General features: G+C 39.8%; 1 protein-coding gene across 2 annotated transcripts in view; it reads right to left on the bottom strand.

Moving 5' to 3' along the window:
- Positions 1-5,531: 5,531 nt before the first annotated feature.
- The window catches only part of ctdspla (CTD (carboxy-terminal domain, RNA polymerase II, polypeptide A) small phosphatase-like a), a 37,580-nt gene continuing 21,823 nt past the window's right edge, over positions 5,532-21,288 (bottom strand). The window contains exons 3-8 of one of the 2 annotated variants that reach the window (XM_069667152.1): positions 21,003-21,035; positions 16,373-16,474; positions 9,757-9,813; positions 7,555-7,647; positions 7,281-7,466; positions 5,532-6,673 (exon numbers count right to left, since the gene is read on the bottom strand). In XM_069667152.1, coding sequence (XP_069523253.1) covers positions 6,548-6,673; positions 7,281-7,466; positions 7,555-7,647; positions 9,757-9,813; positions 16,373-16,474; positions 21,003-21,035 — 597 coding nt within the window. In that variant the 3' untranslated portion in view covers positions 5,532-6,547. The remainder of the gene's footprint in view (positions 6,674-7,280; positions 7,467-7,554; positions 7,648-9,756; positions 9,814-16,372; positions 16,475-21,002; positions 21,036-21,288) is intronic. The other variant, XM_069667153.1, reaches the window with a different exon arrangement.

The raw sequence follows: 21,288 nt of genomic DNA, 5'->3' as shown, positions 1-21,288 counted from the left end.
ATTTCACTGCTAAATGCTACATTTTAGGTAGCGTATGGTGGTTTTTAGTCTTTTACAAAAAATAAAAATAATAGTATGCTGTGACATCCACACTTTGAGAGCAGTAAGAGTGAACAGAAAATTAAGTAAATGCCCATGGTCTACTCAGGATTAGTATGTGTCAGATCCTTTAATAGTACATTAGGAAACATCTACAATTAGTCCTCCAGACTACTTCAACAGAGAAACATGCCTTTTTGAAGCCATCTCCTCATCATTGCTCAGTCAGTTTCCTATCTTTTCACTGGAAACAGATGTCCCTGACATGACAAGTGAATCATTTCAAAAGATTGCATCTCTGACAGCAAAACACCTCTAATCCCTCAAATGAGTGTCAGCTTGGCTCCATACAACCTTCAAGTTCTGCAATCAGCGCTGCTTAAACAGCCTCCTGACTGAGATATCAGAAACAACAGCACTGATAAGCAAACACTGTAACCCCAGCAGAGCCACAAATATAGGCTTAGTGATGACACATCATATGGAAACAGGCTCAGGGGGATGTCACGCTGCCGCCAACATATCATGAGTGCAAATACAGGATCCATGCATACAGTAATTGATTTTCGAATAGCCGGAGGAGCTATAGCTGCGGTTATTCTCCAGAGAAATAACCCAGCTTTAATTCATGGCTCATGTACTGCTCGCTGCCTCCGAATCTAATCTTTGCTCCAGGTACAGGTATAAAAATGTCGTGCTAGGCAGTGATTGATGGAGTGGGTGGTGAGAGGTGAAGTGAGCAAGATCAGGTCAGCTATACGCCACCACAATGTTTACCACACCCTTTATTAATATCAAGGCTTTGGTGTACAATAATGAGATAAAGAGGTGACACATGCAGAGCAAACAGAAAAAAGGTTTGAGATTTCAATTAAATTATTGGGCTTGGCTAAAGTTTCAAAATCCAACTACATTCAGTGTGTGAGTCTGAGGAGAACTAGGAGGAGGAGTTGTACGGGAATGACTTCATGATATCAAATGATATCGAGAGTTGCACTTGGATCTTCAGAGCCAGATTATGCAACTAAGCACGGTCAGTAGTGGTCAAAGTAACAATTATGGGATGATAATAAATAGTATAACATAGTGTATCAGTAGGCAAGTGGATAAGACTCATAAAATTAACCAACTGAGTCAGCAATATCTAGCTTCAGTATGCTAACTTTAGCTAACAATAGCCACCATAAGCTACTTGTCATACCAGACCAAAAGAGACTGTAGCAACAAAACTACTGAGTGTATTCAAATGTGTATGCACTCAACATTTAATTTGTAATTTGAATATTGTGTTTTTTTCTGTAGTCAAAAGTTACACCGTCTCACTTTAAAGCCATATTGAAAGCCTGCTAACAGCTAGCCAACTCGTAAATAACTCACATTGCTTTGTAGACAAATGTCCTTGATTTTAATTTGTCTAACATATACATATAATGCGATACACTGTTGTAAGAGTGTGTTATGCTTTATACTGTGTTGGTTATCCCATCCTGTTTGTTAAGTGCATGGCGTTGTGTGACCTTCCAAAGGGCATGTTAAAGTTAGCTCTAAGCTAACTCTGGTAGAATTTATGAATTGTTAATCAAATGTTTGTGTTTAATTTTGCACACGGTCCCATTCAAATCCAAGAAATAGATATGTAACTGGTAATAGTAATTACTTCACAAACTTCGGAAATGTTTTATTTCTTAATTTATGTTGAGAGTTATGCTACGCTAACAGGCTCAAACATCTATTGACCATAATGGTTCAGGCCAAAGATGAGGCCAAAGTTCACCCATGGCTACTCCTTATACCAACTACAAATAATATTTAGCTTCTCTTACTATATCAGTGCATGATATATTTAATGACTTCTGATCAATCTGTACAACAACAAAAACACACAAACAAGCATATTGTTGCCGGGTTTTTGCATCACTTCTCAACAGATACATGTAAATGGTAAACGGACAGCACTTATATAATTATAGACATGATAGAAAAAACACTTCAAGATGTTAAAGAAGTATATTATGAGTATCTTTCTCTTCCCCTCTCTCTTTACTGTGGTTGATTAATTTTATTCAATGGACTTATTAATGTTGTAAATCACATTGCTTATTGCCGGTTATAAAAGGCTGTGGTGGCAACTCCCTGTTGTGAATAAAAAAACAACCATTGTGCTGTGCCACTCGATACCGGTCACCAGAAATGAAAAACTAAAACAAACAACTTATGAAAAGATAAATTGACGACCAGCGAGAGTCTCCTCCATTACTAAGACAGGACAGACTGGTTCCGCATCAATTAAGCTGCGGTGTCCATTGACTTAGCGTACACAATGAGCTTTGTTAATGCTCTATATGAATCCCGATGATGTCATCTGCATTTAATAGAAATGTTGACGGTTGAGGAGAAAACAAAAAGTCTGTTTTAAAGTGTTTTATTTCAAACAACAATATTAAAATATGATGTGATATGCAGTGATTTCAAAAAAAGAAATGTTAAAAATAATGCAGTGAAATGTGTCAGCAAAATAAAAGTATAGCTCTTACCTTGTGTTGTGTCTGGCGGGGTAAAGGCCTGTGTGTCTCCTACAAATTGTGAAGGTGGATTAGTAAGGTTTGGTCTTAATGTAATAAAGTATCACTGGCTTCCCCTCCTCCATGCAAGCTGGAGTGCGTAACGGAGAGAGGAGGTTGGGTGTATTTGTCTCCACGCCCAGGTTTGAACACACCTGCAATTTCCTGCCTGGATATTTACAGTGCAATAACCTCAAATACGCCTCTTCTTACATTACATCCTGGGCATCTAAAATAAAAGGGCAAGTTGTTGTAGAGGGTCTGGCTTGTTTTAATGATGAATGAAGAGATTTACAAAGTGCTTGACGAATCATCCACAACACCTGGATTAAGATGGACACAAGCCTCACTGGAGGTCCTGATTGTGCCTCAAGCAGCCAGACGGTGTTGTGTTTATGTTCAGCTGAGCCCTCAGCAGCACAGCGGGTATTACAGGGACCACTTGACACCAATTATTTATTTCACAACTGTTACAACTAGCAGATGGGGGAAACTGGACTCAAGGAGCTCTGAGTGGTATTGGAGAGGAATCAGAGGCTTTCTGTGGCTCCTTACACAGACTCTCAAGGAGGACGTTATTGAAGGTTTATAGCTCTGGGCTTTGATCAACCAATAGAGGAGGTATTGGCAGCTTTTGTTTCCTTAATGTGAAGATGTATTAAGATGCTGCATCCAAAGTATTTTGCAGTTTTTCAAAATAAAAGAGGATATTCTTTTGCAGAATGTGGACGTTAATCTTAGTAAAACAGTGGATTTTAAGTAAAAATACAAGATCAATTGTGGGTTAGTTGCTTTAACATCTTAAGATAACCTTTAACCTTCAAAAATCAAGTATTCCCCCAAGCATCAAACCCTGCTTCTGCTGTCATCCCGAACATTTCCAAACTGTATGACCAGTCTGTAAACCCCTCCTGCTGCACGTTGCAGTCAGAGCATGAATCATACATCAGGCTCCATGCTTACGTTTTCAGTTCAGGGAAACATCTATAACACACGTCTTTGTCTAATATAGTTCACACAATCCCTGCCAGGGAGTCTGAGGAAAAAAAAAAAGTTACGCAACTAACCTGGTTTTCTCTCCTTAACCAACAGCTTCAAGTGAACAGGCTTAAGTTTTTCTTACCTTTGACCACGGCTTTTCATGTTTAGAATCAGTCCTGAACTCCATCATGAAAATATGGTCATTTCAACAACGTGGAGAATTTCCGTGCACACATTTCTGAGGGACAAGTGGGAAATTAAGGGTGAAAAAAAAAAACAGGCTGGAACAAGAGGCTCTGTAATGCCTAATCCACTGCAGCAGTTAAAGTGGCTGCTACGTAAGCGGAAGCCAAAAGTTCACATCAAGATATCACATGAAGCTTAACGCCTCTTGGTTGCACATTAACCAGTTTATATCCATATCATTAAGGCACCTGCAGATCTTTTTACCCTGCCGACGAAGGAGGTTGTTGAAGAAGTCACTGGTTGTCTCTTGTTATCAATTTATGTTTACAATGTCTTTATTAAAGCACTTTAAACTTTGAAGCTGTAATCTAGCCATAAATCAGCTTGTGCTATAGCTATATTTTGGACGCACTTTTTATTATACGTGTTTAAATCCACTTTACAGCCTGCCAAAAGAAATGGAAAGAAATGTGATTTGTTTTCACTTATGAAACTTCTTAAGACTTTAAAAGAACAAACAAGATCCAAAATAAGTGCCCTAACATTTATTTTTAAAGGCCCTTTTTGTGAGCACTCTAAGATCTTCTCCTCCATGTTGGCTGGATGAGGTTCATTCACAACGTGATCGAAAAGCTCCAGAACAGCTGCAATGGCTGTTAACAAGGTCAAGGGTTAACTTTGAACCCATAATGGGTTTTGATGGCAATTTAAATTAAACTAGAGTATCACTTAAAGGGGACATATTTTAGCTATGCAATACATTTTTCTAATGTGTTTTTGAATCATGTTTGTTTAGTTTTATAAACTGTATACATATTTTAATTTAATTATTTTTCAGAGCCTCTCCTTCCTCCTGAAACGAACAAGCCGTTTTGCCATTCAAAGATCAGACCTTAGCCACGATTGGCTGACAGTATTTGGAGTGACGCCATAGCCCCTCCCCCATGTGGGGGAGCGACCGCACTGCACTGTCACTCCAAAGTTGTAGGAAACATGGCTGCTCTAGGATCAATTATTCTGACTCACATGGACTAGCCAGAATCGCCAGGAGGTAACGGAATGGTAAGTTGAAATCTTGACAACAACTTGACTACAAGCGAGTGCAAGAAGGCAGCCTGAGGTGAATGACAGTGAATGACGATTGGTCGATTTCAGTATAAGCAAGGTTCTACGTAGAAACCTGCAGCTGTTCTGAACGACCCATTTCAGAGGCGACCTTTTTAAAAATGTAATTCTGGAAAGACAGAATAATGCAGTTTTCACTTTTTCACTGTGAACAATAAACACACAAAAATATGAAACCCATGAGGTATGAGAATAGCCATTTAAAAGATATGGCCTCTTTAAATATTGATCCAATTTTCTAGCCAATAGGGGGCAGCAAAACCAACCTGTGACAAAGCCCTCAACATATTACCTTTTACGCTGATATGACAAAGTTGCTAGCAAACAGTCGCTTATTTACACATCCAACAGACAAGTCGCAACATTAGCATCAAGTTAGATTCCTGATTTATAAAGGTCCAATACTCACTCTCTTTTAGCTTTGTTTTTGGTCTCCACCATCTCCAGGCTCTTTAGCAGCTAAGTGCTACATTATGTTCACCAGCCACGCACCAGCCACGTCTACTAATCTGTCCTGGGACATTTAAATACACATTTTCAATTCATTACATGTGAAATAAAGATATTACCTACAGCATCTTTAAGGTAAATTAAAGTCATGACACCATGATACATAGTGACAGTGTGCAAACCTGCAACTTTAATAATGTTGTACAGTACGATTTCAACAGCAGTCTTTACAATGCACCCAACCCCATTTCCCCCAATAAATATAATTTCATGTAATCTAAGCTAATCTTTATATTTTCTTCAAAAGTTTAACATTTATTGGTGGACAGTGATGTCATCACAAAGGTTTCATTTTTTTTTCAATAATAAAGTGGGGTTTCAATGTCTTTTAGGGTCATCAATTTACAGCCACTGTCAAGGATCAAATGACGGCATTCAGTCACAAATCACATTGAATTGTAAAAATCTTTGGTAAATTTAACAATTCAATGTCACTCAACTCAAAAGCAAAGAATCATCCAGGCTGGTTATACTTCTAGAAAATATTCTTTCCTGTTTTCTTAGATTAAATCACAATTAACCAAAGACTTAATTCCGACTTCAATTTAAGGATTTAGTTCAGATGCTTTTGGAGATTTGAGTAAATATGCAGCATTAAAATGCGCACCCCATAACCCGACACAACAAAATCAGCACAGTAATGAAGGCACTTCATTCTGTAAGAGAAGATAAATCACAGTTGTTTGAACAAAAGGTCAGACGAGAAACAACAGCCTGCATAGCACAGCTCAACACAAGAAAACAAAAGGTCACTCATTCTCCAAAAAGAAACAAAAAACTCTTCGTTCTGTCTATTTGATTATTTTTGGTAACTAAAATATTACTTGATAGGATAGTAAAACCTCCTTTCTCTGATAGAAAAATTACTTTATGTATGTCTTGCTCTTAGAAACATATAGTATGTACATACAGTAATATAATCTTTAGTCAGTAGGAGTCCTGTACAAAGAGTCCAAGAATGCAGTTGTTGTCTCTAGATTTCATTTTGACAACGGAACAAATTGCCTGAAGACCTCCGTTTGAGGGCCACGCTGGGACGCCTGGTTCGGTCGTTCGCCGGGCTGCGGAGGGCCGTGGCGGCGAGGTGAGGCCTCTGTGCAGCAGGAGGGGCAGAGGCAGGAAGGACCAGCTGGAGCCTCTGTCTGCTACCTGTTCCTCAGGCTCTGTAACAGGCTGTAAACGTCCTCCTCCTTACTGAGGCCCTCGAACATGGGGATCAGGTCCAGCAGCTCCGTGTCTGTCATGTCGTCAAACCAAGACTGCACTGGGACCTGTTGAGAGGAGAATAATAGAGAGAGCAGAAGAGTCAGATTGCACTCCTTTAATCAAGGGAGCTGACTGTCGATGCTAAAGCGTTGCATTATAGGTGAGGGGATGGTGCGAGCTTTGTGTAAATAATTAATGGGGGAAATGCATCAAAGGCATGAAGAGTGGCAGCAGCAGGGTAACATCTCCACAGAGGAGAGAAATCTCATAAAATTGGGAACACCGCCTCTGGCTCAGCGCTGCTTTTAAGTCAACAGTGCGGATTTAAACTGACACTGTCTAGCAGATATAATGATTTACCATCATTAGTAACTTTATAACTAACTTTTTTCTCTTGTACTTTGACCTCATTTTTGGTCAGAATTTTTTTAGGTCTAAAACACACTGTAAAATGGAAAATCTCACTGTAGCCCTCATAAATATGTGTATAATCACCTTGTTTAGGGCTACAAAAAGAAAATATATCAGGCAGAAGGAGCTCATCAATTATTGATTTTTATGAACTCCTGACAAGGCACATTTATTTTGGGTACCTAAACACAACATCCAGTCTTTCCTCAACGATCTAAGATCATCATGTGAAAAGTTAACAAGACGCCAAACTTGACTTACTGCATTCTCAGGGTGGAAGATGTAGGAGGCAGGTGAGTTGTCTATGATGATGACTTTGCTGAGCTCTCGGCCCAGCCGGCTGAGGTCTTTGACATAGTTTCCTCTGTGGAAAACACAGGATTCCCTGAAGAGCCGGGCACGAAACACCCCCCACTGGTCCAGCAGGTCTGCCACAGGGTCAGCATACTGAACGAACCGAACATCATAAGTTAACACGAGTCAGCGTGAAGCGAAGTTAGTGTTTTAGTCTTAGTGCTACAACATGTAAGCTAACCTTGGCTAAGCTAGCTGTGAAGAGGACACATTCGAAGAGCTCCCCCATCTTCTGGAGGAACTCGTCCACGTGAGGCCTCTTCAGTACATACACCTGAAATATAGAAAAAAAAGCACACACACATTTGTACCAACCCAACATGCCTGTAGTAACTTTTTGGTACAGAGGCCCTTGTGTCAAATGTTGTGTCAAATTATTAACTGTCTACAGGGAAGTGTAGCATCCCTGTCAATGTTTAAGGACGTCTTGCTTGTGAGCTAATTGTGATATCTTTCTGTCAACATATCCATTCACCATTTCACATCACTACAATTTCCCTCTGACGTCATGCTCGCTCAGGGTGGGAAGCTTAAATGCAGTGATTGTAATTTAAAAGCTCCCCAATTGATCGGTGAGGGAAAAAAACTGTTTATAGTAAAACAAATCTGGAGGGAAATTGGGCTAATGTCAAGGTCAATCAACATATTGTGTTACCCGCTAGCTAACGTTTGACGACAGCTAACATGATCAAGCAGCTGATTCCATTAACACTACAGTTAGCTGGGAATTTGTGTCATGTAAAGCTATCAAAGGTAATGTTAGCTAGGAGCTGGTTGAATGCTAACATTAGCCACTTCCTAGCTAATCTTACAGTTCGGTAAATTATAACAGGAGCATACAAATCCCTGGATAATATTAGCTTGAAATTAGACGATTTCTTAAGCTAGCAGGTGTCTTACATTAGCGAACGGATTATCAGACATGTTGTTACTACCTGTAGTATGTTGCTATTTCCCTCTAGGTTTTTCCTATCAATTGTCTTTTTATGGTAAACGATCAGGAATCAGTGAAATGAAAATTACAAATTTCCTACATTTAAACAGTGATAGGACATTGTCCTTTTGCTAACAGCATTTGAGCTTCCTACCCTGAGAGGGACGACAGTGAAAAGTGGCTACCATGTGAGTTCAATGAATTGCTCTTGTCCTAATGAGCAAAATGTACGGAAGCCCTTAGCGGACATGAGTCCATACATTTTATTTACTCAGTTTTCCCATTTCAAATAGTTATTTCAGGTCGTTTTCGCGACACCTCGACTTATTTATCGAGTTATCTCGAGATAACAAAGCTTGTTTTCTCATAATAATGGGATAATTCTCCGGCTATCTAGAAAACAAAACAACAGGCTGCTCACTCTGATGTGATATTACAGAACACGACATACCCTGCTGCCATTTCTCACACTAATGAGGGAAGTGAAGCGTGTTTCTCTGTTTGTTTTGTGCTTTTACAACTCTGGGGAGTTATGATTATCTGACGTTATGGTGGTGCTACGTAGTTATCTAGTAATAACATGATAAATAAGTCAAGATCTCAAGAAAATAAGTTGTTATCACGGGAAAACGGAGTAAATATAATGTATGGATGCATGTCCGCTAAGGGCTTCCGTAAAAATGAGCTAATGTATAAAAAAACATATAAATAAATCTTAAATTCATTTGTTTTTTTACATCAAACATTTGTTAATTTTAGAATTGCCCCGGATATCCTGAAAAAGAAAACATGAAGAACATCTTTATTTGTAGCGAGACTTTGGAAGTTAGATACATCCAAGTATTTGACAAGGCCAGGTGGTGTACACAGCTCCAGATTTAGATTCAGATCAGACTATTTAGGAAATATTCTTGCAGGGCTTAAAAAATAAAAGCTTTGTACCCATTACTTTCTGATCAGACATTCCCTTTCTGCTCGTCTTCTTCCTCTTCAGCAGGCCTCTGCATGGGTCAGTTGCTGCCCCCAAGTGCAAGTAATCAAGCATAGGCCAAGACAGATACAGAAAGCCTATCCTGGATTACTTGAACGTGGTCACAGCTACAGTGCAGCAGCTGTTGCTTCAAAAAGGACACGGAAAATAAACCTTGAACATCAACCCTTTACAAAAAGAAGCACAACATGTGATAAAAACAGGTATGGATAATGCCTCCTTTCTGCCGCCATCAGTCTGATCGCGGCTCATCTCTCTTTACAGCTGAGCAAAGACAGAGAATAAAACAAGAAGCACTGAATTCAGAGAGGGGATATGAGCTGCCCCACTTTGACGTTTCTGTGAGATAATAGAGAATATTAAATCCCAGCTTCCAAGGGATATCTCATTAATTAATACACACCATTTTATTCAAGCCCACTTTTTTTAGGAATTCCTGCACATCAGTGCTACTGTACCTGATGAACTGTCCCATCAATCTCCACTGGAACGATGAAGTCTGCATTGCTGATGGGCTGCAGCAAAAGAAGAAACAGAGAAAGGATTTAAAAATTGTGTTGTTGTTTTTTTTTTTCAAAAATAGGACAAGGGAGTAGCTGAAACATACACCTACATTTTGGGTTCGAAAAAAAGACTAGGGAAAGGTAAAATACTCCTGTAAGGTTCCCCAGGCAAACTAGGAAGTCTTTAAAGCATAATGTGGTTCCCTCTGCTCCACTGCTCTGTATCTCAGTGTTAAATAAAATTCAGAAGTGAGACTCCGGGGAGAAAGCTGGGAGCCGAACAAGGTGACTGACGCGAACAGGAGGAGTGCTGTCGTTTTCTCAGTGAGACTTGTGTCATCTTTAGAGGCAAGAAAGAGGAGAGGAGAGGTGCGGGAGGAAGAGGAAGATAGATGCCGTAGGGTTGTGGGTGGAAGACAAGTGGAGGGCGTAAAGACAAGGATGAAAGGATTAGGTGGGAGGCACAGCGGTGTCATTTCGGAGAGAGAGAGAGAGAGAGAAAGAAAAATATGTGACACTGATAAAAAAAAAAAAGAGCGCTACTGTGAGTTTGACGCACAAAGAGAGCTTTTCCGTAAGAGCTCGACTATCACCTGTTTGGATACTTTGTTGTACAGACTGAAAAGAATAGAGGATTATTTAGAAGTATCTTGTGTATGTTGAACTGACTGTAATGCATCCGTCCACATTTGAATAAAGCAAGTAAATCTGCATCATTACTTTTTTGCCTAGGTGTGCTGCCGAAGTGCACTTCACCTGTTTTTCTCCAAGAGAGGAAATTCAATATTTGCAGTTCACATAATTCAGTTCATATAATTGTTTTCAAATAAAGTTGAAGATGCCATGCAAAAGGACCAAAACAAATGTAATGGTTAACATATTCATTGATTAATGATATCAGCTAATGTAGCTTAAGTTAATTGCAGGAAAATACTCTTAAACTTAACTTCTTTAATTGTTCTTACCCTTTTATAAGTCTAGTGCTAGCTAACAATAACTAGTAAAATAACGTTTGCAACCGTCTGCTGTTTGGCAAAGTAATGTTTAGCACAACTTTTTATCCTATAATGAGCTTTTTTCTTAAGTTAGCATCTATTTAACAATTCGGGTGTACAAAGTCAGACATCAGCAACACAGAAACAGCAAAGCTGTGGAAAAGGTTTTGAAGTTTGAAGCTAATTAGCCAAAAAGCAAAGCAGCTACATCAATAGTTGAATACTTAATTTTATCCATTGAAGAAAAATATATACATTTTTTAATTATTACATTAAGCAACTGCTTTATTTATATGGTATAAATAGTCAATGACATGTAAGATTATCAAATATTCTTTTCAATTACAGGAAACAGGCTTGAAAAGTCAGTAAATTAGCTTTAGAAGTCACTGCCCTCAAGCTAGCTGCTAGCTTGAAATAGCTAGTTAATGCAAACTGTTTTGTTTGTTTATTACCTCTGTTCAGCATTCCCTGAAACTCTTACGTGTTGTTTTATTACACATTTCTTTCTACTATTATAATATAATACATGAAACATTAAAAATCTTGGTGTATGTTTTAACCAAATATGTAGCCTAGTTAGCATTTAGCAACACTTCACTTTAAATCCCCCTGTTAAGTGTTTTTTGGCAGCATATTAACACTGATTAAATGGTTTAAATCACTTCACGCTATAATTGTTAACACATCTGTGATACTACAGATTTGGTCAACAACCAAATGGCTGCTGTATAAACACATGATGAATGAAAACACTGTAAAACAGATTATTATAATCATATGTTAAATATTTGTTGATAGGAAGCGTAATAGGCTAATTGTTGTTCATTGGTTAGTGTGAATTAATTTACATTTAAAAATACTTATAATGCTTTATAGTGTTATAAACCCTTTGCTAGAAATAGGTTTATTTAATGCGTATAAATGCAACAGGAAGTGAAGTGTGACCAGTTGCCGAATAAAATGCTCTCCCCTTTTCATAAAACCGCTGACATTTCTAAACCAGCTGTCCTTGAACATAAGCCTTCTCATGTCTCAAGTGATTGTGTAAATTCAATGCTATTTGTCATCCAGCCTAATACTATAGCTGTAAATTTCAATTCCATCCAACAGAGGGGGTGTTTGCTGTAGGAATACTAAACACAGCACTTTGACCTTCCTCTTGTCACCTGTGTAATCTGTCTAGTATTGACTTTTATGATGGTGACAGTGGAACAATAGACCTGCTGTACTACAGTTGTTTGGTTTTCTTTATGTTATGTAGAGTGACTCGGTTAACTTTTGTTTTTTTTAAAGTGCCAGTAATAAGTAGAATCAGTGACCGGCAGAAGAATAAACAAAAAAAGCAGCATTTTTGTCGAGCTGAGAAAGAGGAAAAGGAGAAAGACACACAGATGGAGGAAGAGATGCAGAAACAGACTTGGCGTGTGCATATTGCTCTTCTGCTGAATCACTCGAATCATTTGAAGACTGAAAACACAACAGCTGCTCATCTCGCTGCTCCGTAATGGGGAAGGATCTGAGACAGCGAGAGATATGGAAATGGAGGAGGGCGAGAGGGAAATGTATGTGTGAGAGAAATGAGAGAGAGTGGTGAAGTTAATTGTTGTTTTATGGATCTCTGATGAGCCGGCGTTGACCTCGACAGCTCTTACAGAGGGAACTTTTTCCGGCTTGTTTCAACAGATGATCACATCTGGCTGTGGTCTAATGTTTCCTTTATATACCTACATATCACAACATTAAATTATTTGGAACAACTGTTAATACATGCCTATGAAAGATGGTGTCTCATAACATATCATATCGTTCTGATTAAACCTGACAATACAATTTTCCGTGATGAGTGTCTCGATATCAAAATAAGCGAGCAGCTTCGCTATTTACTAATTTAAAGATAAACAACGAACCTCTCGTAAGAAGAGAGTCGAAGCATATCACAGCTTGTAGTAGCAGCTACAGCAGTGTTTCTATGTTGTCATGTAGATCCAAACGTGGACGCTGACTGGGTGGGCACAGAGTGGGCTAAAACGTATTATGAAAATGTGCCAGAAGCAACCAAATTTGGGCTTTTACTGCCAAAAAAATTCCCCCAGACGCTGCCTGAAACCACCACCACCACACCAAAACATTATTCAGTTTTCTTTGCAAAAAAATTGTGAAATATCGTGATATAATTTCTCGTCCATATCGCCCACTCCTAATACCTTGTTGGAAAAATACACCAAAATCTGTAAGTATTCAATTTACTATCATAGAAAACCTGCAAATATTATGGTTTAGAGGCTAGCAGCGCTACATAAACGACTAATAAACAAATGACACCTCACATGCTGTATGTTTTATTCTGTATGTTATGAATACAAAAATCCTTGGCCCACTTTGGGATAAGATCTATTTTACGTTTACGATTAAAGTGGATGATAGGATTGTTATTGCTATTTATAGTAATTAAAAGGTAAATTATAGTGCTGTTTATGATCAAAATAATTGCAAGGTTTATTTATTTATTTATCAATTAAAAAAATGTCGAAATAGTTGTAGATTCATTTCTGTCCACCAACATTGAATTAACTAATAGATTCAGTTGTATTTAGTCTGTCTGATAATGAGACTATTTTAGACGCTTGCTTCTGACTTGGTGCAGTCTCAACACCACACTGCCAATACAGTTAGGTCCAAATGGTTTTCTGTAGACAGGGGGAGGCTGTAATAGCAGACGATTAACACTCATTGCTTTGGAATGAGATGATCGACATCATAAATTAGTGTAAAGTTCAGGCGTCCACATACCCTAAAAGTAATTGTTCTGGCTGAATTTTATTCCTACTTCTGCTCTCTGTAAGGCCTCTTATAACACTGGTTTTAAGTAATGTTATATAAAGAAACTTTGCTATTATTATTTTCATTATTCCCATTATTATAAATAGCATGTCCTATCAGCTACTTACACATCCAACGCTAACTGGATCTAATCCTAGAGTGGGCCCGGGAATTCATTTTTCATCCGTAACATACAGGATGAAGCCTATAGTGTTTGAAGCGTTATGTAACCTTTGTTTTTTAGTCTATGTCCATCTGTGCAGTACGTTAAATGTCCCCTGTCAGCTCTGCTGGTTTTTCTGCACTAATTGTCTAATTTATACGGTTATTTGAACGCTGTGGAATAAAAAACCTTAAATTACCTCCTAACCTTCCTCATATTAAAAAAAAAATAATCGACAGGAAATCCTGCCAAAGTGTTGAACGGAACTGAAAATGCTTTGTGTGCGTCATTTTCTGTTTCCCTCTCTTCCTCTCTCAACTGATTTTCATTTATTGCATTGCCTGAGTCCATTTCATACTGCATACTGATCTCTGCACTGAAAGCATTCTGATGGACTGTGCCACTGGGTTTCATCCAAAGGAGAAAAAAAATGGAGTTCCTGTGAGAGTTTCTGATTTGTTTTGTCAGGGGAGAAAATAAAACCCTCCAGAGTTTGAGAACAGATCCAGGTTTTCTGTGAAATTCATCCCGCAGTCATTCAAGGCAACAGAACACTGTTCCGGACACACCCTTGTATGAGTGTGTGTGGCCCTGTACTGCTGGCATGTGACTGTAATGGGTGGGTCCACTACAGTGTGTGTGTGTGTGTGTGTGTGTGTACATTTTTCTCTTTTCATAGCAAATGGGGAATGTATTCTTTGTCATTGGAAGATTGACTGAAAGCGTTTTCCTTGCACTTAGTTTGACGGACAAATAATTTTCTTTCACTGAGTAAAACAGGAGCGAATCATAAAAAGGTTCTTTAGCTTTCACCTAGAGCTCAACCTCTCTGACTTTCTCATTTTAGCAACACTCACGCTGAGGACAAAAGGCACACAGATACAGTAGACACAGGAGTAATCAGTTCAGCTGGGGCCGAGGCAGAGCAGAGCTGAAGTGGGTCACTAGGTGTGCCAGGTGTGTCAGTGGAGGGATGGTGAGATTTTGTGTCTATTGGCGCTATGAGGTAGTGTAAAACTCTGCTTTTTCCCACAATAGCTAAAAATAACTGCCCTCCTTGGCCTCATAGTCGTCAGTTAATTCAAGATATTTTAGACTTACAGTATTTTTTTGTGTGATGGGACAGCAGAGGATGTGTGGTGCGCTGTCGCAGGACTAGAGCACATACAGTAAAATGTACCATTTTTATAGTTTTATTAGTTCATACGACCTTTACCCTCTGCACTGCTGTATAAATGAAGCAGTGGTGCCATTAAAACAAGCAAACAATATTTTTTACATTAGAAAATACACTAAAAATACACAACAATTTTAGCTAGCAACTTAGCTTATGGGGACGACGCTGTTCTATCCTTCCACCGCTTTACTTTAGTACATCTCAGAAACAACTAGAAGCCCTGCCATGGTATTTGGTAGAGACAATAACAGTATGTAGACCTGAGAATTATTATTTATTTATTACCATATTGTTTACTTTAGCAGGGACAGCGCTCAATTAAAAGTAATTGCACCAGAGTTAGCTAGCAGCTAATTTGCATCCGTCACTCCTGAATTGTTTATTTCAATACTTTTGTTGATGAAATACCTTTAAATTTAATGTCCCCACACCTCGCCAGATTCAGTTGTTTTTTTTGTGTTAAGTGAGCATGTGTTAGCATGCTAGCACCCTATGGGAAAACAACACGTTGACGTTGCCGTGGGCATGTTAGCATGCTAACATTAGCGTTTAGCTGTAGCTAAGTGCAGCCTCACAGAGCTGCTAACGTAGCTGTAGACTCTTAGTCTTGTGACGTGTTGAATGAAGGTATGAAATGCTCATTTATGGTTTAAGATAATTCTCCCACGACATTATCTTATAAAACCCTTGAACGCTTCATATAGGCTCATCTTTTGCGTAACAGTTAGCATGTTAAAAAAATAATTGCGGTTAAAATGCACCGCAATGTATACAACCTACTAATGAAACCTTGAAAAATTTGGTCGGCTATCTGACTTAAAAACATTCTCTCCGTGTAAAACCTTGAAAACGTCTTGTATTGCAAGGTCTGAAACACAAATATAATCAATTTGTGTGATTACGTAGGCGGACTCCTTCAGTGGGAGTTGGTGGTGAAAGGTTTCAGGCGGTTAGCTCATAAAAAGCTGACATTTCAGAGCTGCTGCACATGGTTTTCACAATAAAGAGATGATGCTGTGCCTGCTGCCAAACAACTGTATTAGCCAAAGATAAATCCCAGACATGCTGATGAATTGCATGATTTACACAGCAAGCGAGGGTGTATCGCTTGGTAACATTTAGACCTGCTTTTTGCCTTCTCCGGTATAAAAACACCCTCAGGGATATACTCTGCGGTGATTATGTGTACTTCACTGACTCTGACAGCTCAATGGCACCTCATGCTAATCGTCACCATGCCATCGTTCCCATATTGAAGGCAAAGAATGGCATCTCCAGAATTTATTTTGGTATAATCCTATTATCCCTCTAAGGCTATGGAATAAAAGCCCAGCTGAAAAGATGAAAAAGGAACGTACATTATGCGTCTGTAAATTTAAATGTGTATTTGTGTGTTACTGGGAGGTAAACTACCTTGAACGAGCTGTGTACGAGGGTTTCGTCCAGGTCGATCACCACACAGTTCTTGCCGTAGTCTTCTATACTGACCTCGGGCAGGAGGAACTTGGCTGGAGGCTGAAGAGACAAAACATTTACAATATTATACAGATTTTCATTACAGGTTGAAAACACACAGAGTGTGATGATGGCTGTTTCAGGTGCCACTGAAGAAACACTAAACAGCACAAATGCAGATGTCTGTCAATAAGCTTCTGTGGAGGCGTGTCAGAGATAGGATATCAATAAAACACTGGTGTTAGAACCCTTATTCAGTGTTTGTCATTATATTGCAAAATAGTACTTCTCCTTAGTCTTAAGAAGTCCAATTAGTAATTTGTCAATCAACAGCAAGAATCCTGATGATTGATTAATCATTAAAGTAACTTCTTATGAAATGTGCCGAAATAATCCTAAACTCCAGCGACTCAGTTATGAGGATTTTTAGAGAAGGGAAGGTTTTTAGTGACCAAATTAATTATTTGTGAAAAAAATTATTGATGCCAGCCCGAATGAAAGCATATGAGTAAAGATATGACTACTCCTCCTGAATAAAAGAACAATGTCTGCCTTAATTAAAGCTCCTGTGAGGAGTTTTCTGATGGTTATGAAACAGACTGAAATTAATTCTGATGTCTCTGTACGAGCTACAAAAGCAAACCAGACCATCAGCGACAAGACTGATTATTTCCACATAGTTATTTTTAATGCCTGGCGGGGGGTAGGTGTCAGACGAAGCGATTAACTGCACGCTGCCTTTGTTTACATTTTCCAGGGTAAATATTTAAAGTGAGTGATCACCACTTAAGCATGTACAGGAGAAAATCAGCAAAGAGATAAGAGGTACGGCTTTGTCCACAGGAGGCGCCAAAATCAACAATCTGAAAGTTCCTCACAGCAGCTTTAATCAGTATCATCAGTTTTTCACTTGATAATCTTAATAATTTTGTTTAGTAATGTCCAAAAATAGTGAAAAGGGTTCATTACAAGTTCTCAGACTGCAAGGTTAGAGCCTGACTGATCTCGATCTAGTATTTTTGAGACAGATAATATTTATTTTAGGGGCTTTTTTGCCTTTATTAGACAGGACAGCTGAAGAGAGACAGGAAATGTGAGGGGTAGAGAGTGGGGATGACATGCACCAAATGATCTGCAGGTCAGGAGTCGACCCTGCGATCAGTGCGTCGAAGACTGTAGCCTCTGTAAATGGGGTGCCTGCTCTAGAAAGGTAGGTAGCTAGGTAGATAGCTAGATAGATAGTCACCCCAAACATATCGTAATACATATACACTGAAACTAGGGATGCACGATATTATCGGCACGTTACCGGTTAGGCTGATATCGGCTTAAAAATGAACTATCGGCGTGTTGGCCAATATCCGATAGTTAATATTTCATTCATTCGACCGTTGTAATAAATGTGATAATAGTATCACCATTATACTGTACGCTAATTCTAATACAGAAGAGAGTAGATGATCTGTGCAATTAGGTCTGCGGGAAAACAATATCGGTATCGGTATCGGTAATCGGCTAAATGAGTTGTAAAATATCGGCGTATCGGATATCGGCAAAAAAACTAATATTGTGCATCCCTTACTGAAACCATTAAATCTGTGATAGGACAAATCAGCCTGATGTTACTGACCAGCAGATATATCAGTTGGGCTCCAGATGAGATGAGATGAGATCTTATGTTCTGTTCTAATGTCGTACATCCTGTACATGCCGTCATATCAAAATAAGTACTTTGTTCTTGTTGTAGTGCTATTATTGGTTTGAGTGTAAAGACACCCTGCTGATACTTCCTGTGTGACCTCATGTTGACTGAGCTCTGCGACTGACTGTGCTGCCTTCAGGGTCAGGGGGGAAAAAAAAGGGAAACACTTGTGTCCTTTGCCAAGAAGGCCTGGGGTTACAGACGGGCACAGGGCAGATGGTGCGGCCATAGGGGGCGGGGTTACACACACACACACACACACACACACACACACACACTTACACCAACGCACACTCACATATACACACGCTAATCTATCTAGAGGTGATGAGCAAGGACTCTGTTAATCTTACACATACATTTCCTGCATGTATGTGTTCTTTAGTGTGTTTGGTCCTGGGTCACTGTATTTATCACGTCTTATCACTGGTCTGCATGCTGATGTATCACAGGAAGGAGTCTCTGTGAGCGAGGACGCTTAATGGCATCCTGTCAGGGTGTGATGAATGTGATTTACACATGCAGGTTGAGCAAAGACAAAAGACTGACAGGGACCTTGACATTTTCAGCAGGAAGCTGCACTGTGATAAAAAATAAAAGCCCTTTGTTTTTATGCCACAGCCAGGGGGCGCAATCCTGAACCGATAAGGCTCAACCGTCACATGAAACATTTTTATGTAAGCTTCACAATGCTTGTAGAATGATGTGACACATTTAAGCTATAATTAAAAACTAGGAAGCTCCTAATGAGGAAGTACTCGTTTGAGGATGTTGGGACTCAAAGTGGAAGTGTAAAAGAAAGTAAAGAGAGCTTGGGAAGATTTGTGAAGACACAAGGGAATAAATGCACACTGCTATGTGGTATTGATTAGTCTATATTGAGTTCTATTTTGTCCTCATATGTGATACGTTTGAGGTGCATCATTTTCTCGACAGAGAAAGAAAAATTGCTCACTGCAACTGTGATGTGGATAAAGTAAAAGTTGTGCATCAGCCATAACATTATGACCAACTGCCTAATACTGTCCCCCTTTTGACGCCAATACAGCCCTGACTCGTGGAGGCATGGACTCCACTAGACCTCTGAAGTTGTGCCGATGTATATGACGTTAGCAGCAGATCCTTTCAGTCCTGTAAGTTGCGAGGTAGGGCCTCCATGGATCAGACTTGTTTTAAGCACATCCCACAGATGCTCGATTGGATCGAGATCTGGGGGATTTGGAGGCCAAGTCAACACCTTGAACTCGTTGTCGTGTTCCTCAAACCATTCCTGAACCATTTTTGCAGTGTGGCAGGGCACATTATTCTGCCAGTAGGGAATACTGTTTCCATGAAGGGGTGTACTTGGTCTGCAACAATGTTTAGGTAGGTGGTACGTGTCAAAGTAACATCCACATGAACAGCAGGACCCAAGGTTTCCCAGCAGAACATTGCCCAAAGCATCACACTGCCTTCTCTGGCTTGCCTTCTTCCCATAGTGCATCCTGGTGCCATGTCTTCCCCAGGTGACCTTCTTCGACGGCTCCGTGGTCCAGTTCTGATGCTCACATGCTCATTGGAGATGCTTTCAGAGGTGGACAGGGGTCAGCATGGGCACCCTGATACGTTTCTATCAGAACCAGCCAACCACTTTTTCAGCAGTTTGAGCTTCAGTAGCTCTTCTGTTGGATCGGACCACACGGGCCAACCTTCGATCCCCATGCGCATCACTGAGCATTGGCCGCCCATGACCCTGTCACTGGTTCACTGGTTTTCTTCCTTGGACCACTTTTGGTAGGTCCTGCCCACTGCAGACCGGGAACACCCCACAAGAGCTGCAGTTTTGGAGATGCTCGGACCCAATTGTCTTGCCATTTTCCTGCTTCCAACACATCAACTTCGAGGACAAAATGTTCACTTGCTGCCTGTCATATCCCACCCACTGCCAGATGCCATTGTAATGAAATAATCAATGTTACTCACTCCACCTGTCAGTGGTCATAATGTTATGGCTATTCAGCTTATTTGTTGCAGACCTCTCTTGGTGGTTTACTTCCTGATGATGCCTCTAACACTTAAAATCAAGAGTGACGCACATGAAACCTGTCCATGTCAGCTCGAGTTATTTAAGTCGCCTCTCAGTCCTCGCCCAGGAATTTTAAAAAAAAGGAGCAGATCTCATCACCGCATGCACCCGCAGCCATTGAAGGTAGGTGTGTGCTGGGTGGTGTAGTTTAGAGCTTGGCTGCCATGTGGGATGCTGTGAGTGTGAAATCCGAAATTACAGTAAACCGCAGGCACCGAAAAGATTCCAAAATAGCGAAATGAAATGCAGTTTCAGCACAAACAAATCAGCTTTCTGAATGTCTGATGACGTACGACAGTTGAAACCAGTTCTCTCCTAATGGACTAGCAGCAGTTTATTGACCTCTGAGTGCATACTCATGATGTCATGTTTCTCGATACGGACAAGTACCTAATTCAATCAAGTGTTTTAAGGATGTTTCATTCATTTGTTGCGGCTGAAAGGTCTGGTGTAAAATTCAATAAATTTGATCTAATAAGAAAATCAATCTCATGTTCTGTTCCAGCGATCGGACAAACACGGGACAAATGGACATGAAGTCAAAGCCATAAATGAATCACATGAGAATGAATGGACTGGGACGACTTCTTTCTACTGATTGAGTGAGTGCAGGGTAACAGCACAAAGCAGAGCACTGGAAGCGTCACGATTTCAGAAGGCCACAGTGCAAAAAATTTCATCTGCGAGCAAAGAAAAAAAAAAAAATCACCTTTGTGTCAACATCCACATGCAGCAAGAACGATGGAGCGCAGCGAGCAGAGGGAGGAGGTTACTGTGATGGAGCGAGGTGATGAAGAAAAATGAACGATAATAATACATACACTGGGGATGGGGATGACCTGGACCTGGTCACACTGGAGAAAACAAACAAGAGAGAAAAAGAGTGAGCGAGACAGGGTGGAAATAACAGAAAAAAAGAAGCAGGACAGCAAAAGAAAAAAAATCTTTGCGAGGAAGAAATCCACATCAATTTTGTAATCTAGAAATGCGCAGGGAGAGAAAGAGAGAGAGAGAGAGAGAGGGACGGAGAAAAGGGGACACACTGTGATAGAAAGTGAGAACAACTCGCTGAAAAACAAACAGAGCTGCCATAGTAACAAACACGGC

This window comes from Semicossyphus pulcher, unplaced genomic scaffold (assembly GCF_022749685.1).
Source record: "Semicossyphus pulcher isolate SPU_LCO1_2020_fin unplaced genomic scaffold, fSemPul1.0.p SCAF_18, whole genome shotgun sequence".
Taxonomy (NCBI): Eukaryota; Metazoa; Chordata; class Actinopteri; order Labriformes; family Labridae; genus Semicossyphus; species Semicossyphus pulcher.
This window is presented reverse-complemented; position numbering and strand designations above follow the sequence as displayed.